Raw genomic sequence first — 9287 nt, forward strand, 5'->3', positions numbered from 1 at the left:
TTGTGTGGTCAATGAGAGAGTATTTAAAACTTTCTCATGCAATGTACATAACTAAGTGAAAAAATGCTTTTGGAGAAATTAATGTTCCTTTCATTTTTATGAGACCGCAGATTTTCAGCATGGATGTGAAAAGCATTAAAATTATAACTTTGTGTACAAGATGAAAATAATTCACTAAATTTGCCTTTTTTTACACAAAATAAAAATGTTAAAAAATCTCTTCCTGTATGTTGTTTTCTTAAAGGGGATTGGGGCACTAGGTAAGCATTTAATACAGTGCAAGCTTAATACTTGGACTTGGCCTTGTATTTCACAGCTGATATAAATAGTTGTGCATTGGGATAGAAATCTTGTCACGGGATAATGTCACTCTTTTCAGTGCAGTTCCATGCTTGAAGTAGCGCCCCCACCCCTTCCCTCTGCAAGTTGGCTTTGGACTGCAGCTGAAGGTGTTTCAGTAGTCTGCAAAGCAACTTCAGTGACCATTCACTGCAAAGTTTTATGCTTCAATACCTGTATAGGGAAATCTGTATTCTAACACCACTATACCTTGTGCACAGGGAAAATACTGAAATATTCATCCCACTTTACTGAGTAGTTCAATAGGACGAGTCTGTCATAGTAAATGCACCACAAGGAGTTAGTTTGTATCATCCTTTTATTTGATAATGCTGAAAAATGACTAAGCTAACCGTGGTGATAATTGCTCCCAGATCAATGGCTGGAATGAGATGACGTGTTAAGAGGCACAATTCCTTGTGGAAGCTCATTTCACTCATAGATCCAGTCGTGTGCACAAGACTTGAAGTCAACGAGCTCCGTAGGTTTAAACCACAGATTGATCTCCTTCTGAGCACTTTCTACGGAGTCACTGCCATGAATGATGTTTCTGTGGAAGAAGACAAACATCATTTCAAAGGAGAAAAAAAATTAGTAACCTAGTAGTAAATGGAAAATGTGGATGAAGCACCTAGAGCTACAGGGCTACTATGTCAACTACAGTACTTAAACAGCCCCACTGTAAGAGCTAATTAAGCCTAGCAGGGGGGACTAGGGCTATTTGACTACAACAGCCAATGCCACTGACTGATCTTACATGAAGCTCTGATGAGTAGCTGATGAGTATTTCAAAAAAAGTGTTTTGTACCAAGCCATTTTCCTAAGTATCTGTTACAAAATGCAACCTGCAAATAAAAAAGAATCAGGCTAGCTATCTATCAATAATTTGACTTTCTTGAAGAAAAGACTACCACCATTAAGTTTCTCAATAACATTGATAGTGAGCACACAAACCTTCCTACTTGAATGCAGAAGTCACCACGGATGGTACCAGGCTTTGAGTCTGCTGGGTTGGTTTCCCCTAGCATTACTCTACCAGTTTTAACCACGTTGAGGCCTTCCCATACCTTCAGGGACAAAAAACAAGAAAAAGACAAGACAAACCAAACCTATTAATTCTTGCTTCTACAACATTTCAAAGATTACTCTTTAGTAATAATTCACATTTTGTAAAGAAATAAGGGTTTTATCTCAAAAAAAAAGTCTAGATTCTCTCCTTAGCTTGTTTAAAGAGGGGGAAAAAACATCTAGGGAAAATTTGTTTTTTAAATAAGAAATTCCAGTTTATCAGCACTGTCATTCCAGTTATGTGAGATACCTTAACAAGCCTTAAAATTACTTGATATGTAAAGCCAACCTTAAAACACTTCTCTTTTGTTAGAAAATGAACAACCCAAAGACTTGCAGGAATGTGTAGTTACATGTATGTTTTCTAGTCACAAGATGAGATGCTTCTAGAGGGGTTTTATTGTTCTGAGGAAAGCATAAAGAATGACACAGAAGATGAACATCCATGGAAGAAAGCAGTAAACTAAACTTCTCTCTCTTCTCCCTCCCCCCCCCCCCAGTAGAAGGTTCTTTGGGGCAGAAATTAAGCTGTCAAGAATCTTCAAGTATTTTAATTGGCATTTTAAACATGCACATCTTCCTTCTTTTTAATAAAGAACTCACACTAAACTGTCTTAATTGTATTAGTATCAGAACTAAACAGTTTTGTAGCGTTCCTGTAACAACCAGTGCATCTTACTATTTTAAAACAACTTGCAGCACGGGACAAATATACTCAAGAAAGCAGTTTATAAAAAAAAAAAAAAAAAAAAAAAAGCTACATACCATTGCCACAATAGGTCCAGAGTTCATGTATTTAACCAAACCAGGGTAGAATGGTCGATCTTTCAGGTCAATGTAATGTTGTTTGAGAAGGTCTTCAGAAGCCTTTAAAAGAGCAGATGTAACATTAAATATATTGCTGTCAAAATACCATGACACAAAAGATGTTACTAGTGTTAGGAGATGAGTTCCTGCTATAAAATTAAAGGAGTGCAGGATGGGGGGCGGGAGTTAGGGTGTTTTCACCCTTCAGTGTTTCAAGTGGGCAAGATTACTTTTTTGTGTTACAGTAATCCTGGGCAACAAGCTATGGACGAGGTGTCTGATGCATGTTGTTGGCTACAACCTTTCAGTCAAGGTCACTTCGTCTCAGGGGCTCCATTAAGCTAGCAGAGCCCTTTCCTTAGGAAAGGGAAGGAAGAGCTCAGGTGCTCGTGGCTGGTAGAAGGCTCGGCCTGACGGGCGTGCAGCTGTTGTCCAGATTCCCGTTGTAATACAAGAACGGCAGCATAGGAAAACGATAGCATGGGAAAATGGTACCTTTACCTATCGTGGCAGCTGAACGAAGGCGTTTAGAAGGGAGCCAGCAGCGCGGGGACTTACGTGCACAAACTTCATGGCGACCAGGCGGAACCCCTTCTGCTCGAAGCGCTTGATGATCTCCCCCACCAGCCCCCGCTGGACGCCGTCGGGCTTGATGGCGATGAAGGTGCGCTCGCAGTTGGCAGCCATGGCGCTGCGGGACACGAATACACCCCACTTACACCCCCACTTACACCCCCACACACGCGTATTCACACAGCTCCCCGTGCCGAGGGGCGGCTCAAGGTCGGCCGGCAGCCGGCAGCCGCACGTCCATGGCGGCGCCCTGCCCGCCCCGCCCGGGCCCACGTGGCGCCGGGCCCGCTCCCGTCCCTCAGCCCCTTCCCCTCCGCAGCCACCGGGGCTGAAGCGAGACGACTCCCCCCAATCCCCCCGTGAGGCTCCGGGTGTCGGCGAGGCGCATCCCGCTTCCCCTCCGGCCTCCCCTGCCGGAGGGCCCGGCCACCGCCTACCTCGCCGCAGCCTCCCGCTCCGCAGCCGCCGCAGGAAGAGGAGGAGGAGGCGGGCGGGCGGCTCCTCCTCTCCTCACGGCCGCCCCGCGGCGCTTAGGGGCGGGCCCGGCGGGGCTGGGGGCTCGTCTGCGCCTCCCGCCTGCTGCCGCCAGCCCCTGCTCGCTGAGGTGAAGCCGGGCCGGGCCGCTGAGGAGAAGCCGGGCAGCCGCCGGGCCTCGCGGTGGCCGCGCTGCCTCAGCGCCTGGCGGCCCGCCCGGGAGGGAGGCAGCTGCTGGGGCCTCGCTGTGGCAGCTCGGAGGCACCCGGCCTCCTCCACAGCTGCCCTCGAAGCCCCTCAAAGCTCCCGTTCCCTGCTCCTTCTGCCCTCGTTCTCCCCCCACAGGGGTGCAGAACCGAGCAGACCCGAGCACGGGGCTGTAAATTGAACGCTTGGTAAACAGCGGCTAACGTCAGGCATCAAAACGCGTTTTTCACAGTGAAAAGTGAGACGGTTAAGGATGTGGAGCCGTGCTAAATCTTTTCTTTACTAGGAGGCCTTGCTTTGCTGTTTTCATAGATAGCCCCGCTGTCTCCTATCAGGTGGTGGCCGAATTAGCTCAGCAGAAGCAGCACGCCTCAGGCCGGCTGGGCGTTGTGTCCCCCAGAAGAGAGATGTGGCAGCTGGAAGCCGAGGAAGTTGCCTGGGATATTTCTTTGGCTGATATCAGAAGGTGAAGCTGAGAAGTGTCAAAACATAAATGTAAAACTTAACAGTTCCTGAACCTGCACCTTAATGAGAATTAAGAAAAATGTTATTAGTTTTTATAGTGCTTACTAGCTGATATAATTTACAAGCTACGTTTTTTCTTCCTGAACTAGTTATAATTCAACACCAGCACTGCGGCTGTAACATGAAAGCAATACCCTCTGCAGTACGTACGCAGTCTCCTATTGACAGGCAACTTAAATTAGTGAAACTGGAAACGCTGAGTCAGGCAGCTCAGATGTGCAAGAGGAATACTGCATTTCTTCCAAGAGGTGGCCAACTTCCACCTCCTCTCAGTCTAAATGCATTAGACACTAATCAGTATCTTTCTGACAACCCGCCTCACCTCCACGTAAACCACATTTCTTCCCAAATTTCTGTTTTGTAGTAAGCAATCAAGAGAAAGAAACCTAATCCTTCAGGCAAAAGTGGAACTCAGGACTACTACTCATCCAGTGCACAGGTTTGTTATGTGTTCCCTTTGTTCTAACAACCTTTAACTTAATTATTTGCCTTCTGTAGCACTGACTATTTTTAGGAAAGAGGCTACAAACATCATCTACAGTTTGGTAGGTAGGGAATTTGTTCCCTCTCCTTAGACTCATTAATTAGCCCTAAGGCAATATAATGAACAAACCTTTTGTTTAACTTAAGAAACAGCAAATATTTTATTTTGGAGCATCTCATTAGGAGTTGGTTACCTTCATAACGTATGATAAGCATCAAATTCAATATTCATTGCAGTTTACTCTTTGAAACAACAACTCACTGTAGGCAAAAATATGGGAGTTTGAACAAGTAGTTTCACAAAACTCCTGCTTTTAATGAATACAGTGTTACAAGGAAATAAATACATTACATTGACTCCAGCGCACTTTTTGTTCCTACATCCCAAACCTCTGTTGAGTGTTTGTTGCAAAATATTTCAGCAAGAGGCTGTTTTCTGTGATGGAAGCAGATGCCTCTACTGAAATAGGTTTAGCATTATTACGAATGTATTTGTTGACACGATTAAATAAATAAATAAATAATGCTGGAGCCACTTATGAAGTATCTAATCCAAAATCACCTTGCTCCTTGCTTTGGAGTTCCAGGTATTAAGGAAGTATGGATGTAGAAGTACAAATGAAGCTAAATTATCAGCTCTGTGGTCAGTACAGCAAACATCACTCCATTGTTCCTCTGTGCAATGTTAGAGGACTGCTACAGTACAGTGACTGAAAATGGATCATGCTCATCCATTCTCACATTAATCTTCTTTTCACATAAAAGAGCATTTCAAAAAGCCTGGCCTATTAATCCTTCCTTAAAATGCTAAATAAATCATGCAGAAAAAAAATGAAACCATGTCAATGTAGAGAAGTTATTTTATCGTGCTCTGTGTACAGGCACAGCACCTTTTGGAAGGAGAAATAAGAGTTTTTCTGCACCCCCTTTAGGCATGAGGATTCACTTGATTTGATATCAAGCTCAACCCTCAACATCTGAGCACACAATGTATTTACATACCACTGGTTGACCACTAACACTTTAACAAAATGATGCACCTTTAACACTGAGAGATTTGCATTAGCTTCTATTTACTAAAACCTCCTCTTTGACTTTGGGGAGTGCTTCAGGAAAATACATGTTCTGTATTATTAACAAGGAATGTTTTGCTTCTCTGTGTTTGAATCTCACCTCTCTCACTCCCATACGTAGCTAAAAAGTTTTTAAAACTACAATCCTATCCATAAATTGATAGCTTTTTAACCAAAACAGCAACAAACACTGATTATATTTAATATTCACAACAGTGAATACCACAGGTTTCTGAAACGGGTTTATACTAGTTGATATGAAGGACTTTAAAATAACTGGTAACAACTGATTACAGATAGTAAGGATATCAAAAGGTATGGGCTCAGTTCTACTCATAGATCCATTCATGAGCACAGCTTCTGTAATCAACCAGTTCTTCAGGAGTGAACCACAGATTGATCTCTGTCTCAGCACTTTCTACAGAATCACTTCCATGAATGATGTTCCTACAAAAAGAAGAGGTGGATATAAAATTAATACAATCGTCAAGTGCAAAGCAAAGTCAACTTCATTTTTAAGTGGTCACCATTACAGAGAGAAGTCGTGAGGAACTGTAAAGTAGTTATAGGCATGGAGTGGGCCGTGACAGCTTTGCTCATCATTTTTGTCAAAGGGAAGACTGCAATTCCACTTCCACCTTTAGATCCAGTCACATTATAATGGGGAAAGCAGCTCCACGCATAAAATGAAGAAGGCTGGAGCACTTTTCCTATGTGTATCACGACATACCACTGGAGCTTTAGGGGCTTCAGTTTAAATCAGTACTTTCAAAATATACCTTCCAACTTGAACACAGAGGTCACCACGAATAGTGCCAGGTTTTGAATCCACTGGATTAGTTTCCCCCAGCATCACCCTTCCAGTTTTAACCACATTAAGACCTTCCCACACCTTAGTAAAAAAAAAAAAAAAAAAATCCATTGAGATTATATTGCACTAGACAAAGTAGCAAGAATTAATAACACCTTCCAGAATTATGCAGTGCTGTTCATCATAACACAAGTCACCATCCCTATATTCCTAATAGGGAGTCATATTTTATTTCCAATTTCTCTGTCAAATTCTTGAAGCCTTTAGTGCAGTTCTGCCCTTCCCCGCCCATCTGCAATGTACCTTTCCTCCCCAAGGATGGGAAGAGAACTATTTTAAATCTCAGTACTGTAAACAGCCTTCGAAAGCTCTCTGCTCATTGAAGATCTAAACCTCCAGCTCAACTATTCAACAAACACACTGTTAAAGGGAAAAAAAAATAAAAGGAAAATTCCTTCTAATTAAATTAGACTAAACAAGATTTTCAAAGTTACTTGAACGTGAGAGTATTGTAAAAATATTTCATCATCACTTCTCAGCTTGATTAATACATGGCATTCCACGGTGGTTTTTTTGGGTGCAGGTTTACTGTTTATCAAAGTTTCAGCTTAAGCTCTCCCTTTTCCCCTGCCCTATTCCTCAACATACTGACTCAAAGGATCAAAGGAGAGAAAGACTGTGATAAAAAGATACATAGAAAAACCAAGTCAGAAGTACATCTTCCAAACTATATTATTTGATTATTTGAATCCTTTCAAAGGTAAACTAGTATTCATTAGGTACCACGAGCTTATTTACAGGTAAGACAACTAAACAGTGTATTTTTCTTAGCTAAACTTTGTTTTTAAGAACTCACCATAGCTACAACAGGTCCAGAGTGCATGTACTGCACCAGACCATCATAGAATGGACGGTCTTTTAGATCAATGTAGTGTTCTCTCAGAAGGTCTTCAGAGGCCTGCATTAAAAAACAACCAAACAAAAAGCTTCTTCTACGAACTTAAGAGCGTACTGAAATCAGATAGATTAACTGCAGAGCGCTATCAATCCTAAAACATGCCTACACCTCAAAATTCATCATTTCTAGCAACTTCCTGTAAGTAATTATAGTAAACATGAATTTGAGCTGTTTGTTTTAACCACACCTGAACTCAAAAAAGATCTGTTGCTAACACGGGTATGTGAACTGGTATTTGTTGAAGATATCCAGAGATATTTATTAGGTATAGGATGCACCTAAAAGAATATTCTCTTCGGGCTAAGGACATCAAGTTACTAAAATTAGCATACTTAGCATGTCTAAAGCATTTAGCCAGAGCTGCGAATTGGAACTTTTCCAAAATAGCCAAAGACTTACCAAAGGTCCAGGTTTAAATTTTCTGAACGGTCAATTTCTCATTATTGTCTCCTACTTTATTTTTAGGTTGCCGTTTCTATGAAAAGGAGATGTGCAAGTTAAGGACAGCTTACGTGTATCAGTTTCATGGCCACCAGTTTGAATCCTTTCTGCTCAAACCGCTTGATGATCTCTCCCACCAGTCCCCGCTGGACCCCGTCAGGCTTGATGGCGATGAAGGTGCGCTCTGCAACAGCAGCCATCATCCTAGCAAGGAAGAACAAGAGTTGTTATTCCAGGACCAGCAGGCAAGTGTGATCCCAGCCCCGAGTCGTGTGTGCCATCAGCTATGCTATTGTAATGACTGCATTGGCTGTGTCTGCAGGCTGTCACCCCGTGATCTGCGCTGATTTGATAAATCAATCACTCCCCACCAGGGTTTTTACAAGCGCAACAAATGTAACCTTAAAACAATAATGGTTTGCCAGATACAGAACCAAGCAATTAGCAAATATTAAATTCAGAAAAGCTCTAAATGGAACCAAAGCAAAGAGCTCTACTGCAGGTGCAGTGAGGGGCTGCCGCCGGCAATTTAGGACAAAGTAGGTTGAATAAATCCATAAACATCATTTTAATCTATAGACATCTCTATTTTGTTTGGCACACGGTTTGCTGCAAGTACGGCATGTGCACACACAAGTGCAGCCACACACCTGTGCACACTCACAACGCATGCACACACAAGTGCACTCACACGCAAGTGCACTTGCACACTTGTGCACACCCCCAAAGTGCTCAAGCACACCCCCTTGCACACTCACCCCCCCGTGCACACTCACACCAGCCGGCGGTCAGCCTGCTGCGGGCTGCCCCCTCGCACCGCCCCGTCCCCGTGTGAGCAGAGGGGTTCCCGGCCGGGCCATGCCCCCCTCATTCCCTTTTCGCCCCCCGTTATCCCCCTCGACCCCTGTCCCCCCCGCCCCGTCCCACCTGCTCCGGCCCCGGCGCTCCCTCGGCGGCCGCTCCCGGCCGAGCCCGGCTTAGCCCCGAGCCGCCCCCGGGGGCCGCGCCGCTGCCGGGCTGCCCCTTAACCCTTCCCGGGGCCTCCTTAGGCCTGCCCCCGGGCCCTGATCCGCTCAGGGGATTTGGTGCCGCCTTCCCGTGTCATCCCCCGCCGGTGGCCTGGCCCGCCGTGACCCTTCACCCGCGGACATCCCCACGCGGTTCCTCCGAAGCCCGGAGTGTTTTTGGGGAGGGGGTGGTGCCGTCATCTGCCTGCATGCTGCTTTTCGGGTTATTTAAAGTGGGGTGCAAAGGAAATGCTTTGTTGAGCATTGATTCTTTGCAGCTCAATTCCGTTTTTTTGCATTACAAACCATGCACGGAATTATTTCTATAAGCCTCGTTATCGCAGTGTCTCTTTTTCTTTATGTTTCTCCTTTAAAGAAGGCATCACATTTTACATATCAGCTCTCAGAGGCAAACCCCCCTTCAACACTTACCTGTTTCTTAAGGGTTTTACGCCCTTTGATAGATGTGAGGATAAAACATCTGCAATGCCCTAGTCTTCACGGTGCATGTGCTGCCAAGA

The 9287-nt window shown here is 44.3% G+C and overlaps 2 protein-coding genes across 3 annotated transcripts; both read right to left on the bottom strand.

Moving 5' to 3' along the window:
- Window positions 1-640: 640 nt before the first annotated feature.
- LOC116496390 (nucleoside diphosphate kinase) lies at window positions 641-3302 on the bottom strand. Its single transcript, XM_032199422.1, has 5 exons — window positions 3225-3302; window positions 2773-2905; window positions 2173-2274; window positions 1294-1406; window positions 641-889 (listed from the first exon to the last, which is right to left on the bottom strand). The coding sequence occupies exons 2-5, from the start codon at window positions 2899-2901 to the stop codon at window positions 772-774; spliced, it is 462 nt and encodes a 153-aa protein (XP_032055313.1). The 5' UTR covers window positions 2902-2905; window positions 3225-3302; the 3' UTR covers window positions 641-771.
- Window positions 3303-4650: 1348 nt separating this feature from the next.
- Window positions 4651-9287, bottom strand: LOC116496389 (nucleoside diphosphate kinase-like). 2 transcript variants are annotated; one of them, XM_032199421.1, is made up of 5 exons: window positions 9199-9287; window positions 7831-7963; window positions 7217-7318; window positions 6329-6441; window positions 4651-5996 (listed from the first exon to the last, which is right to left on the bottom strand). In XM_032199421.1, the coding sequence occupies exons 2-5, from the start codon at window positions 7960-7962 to the stop codon at window positions 5879-5881; spliced, it is 465 nt and encodes a 154-aa protein (XP_032055312.1). In that variant the 5' UTR covers window position 7963; window positions 9199-9287; the 3' UTR covers window positions 4651-5878. The 2 variants fall into 2 exon arrangements, with proteins under 2 accessions (XP_032055312.1, XP_032055311.1); XM_032199420.1 differs by lacking the exon at window positions 9199-9287 and adding an exon at window positions 8687-8729.

Source organism: Aythya fuligula, chromosome 18 (genome assembly GCF_009819795.1).
Source record: "Aythya fuligula isolate bAytFul2 chromosome 18, bAytFul2.pri, whole genome shotgun sequence".
Lineage (NCBI taxonomy): Eukaryota > Metazoa > Chordata > Aves > Anseriformes > Anatidae > Aythya > Aythya fuligula.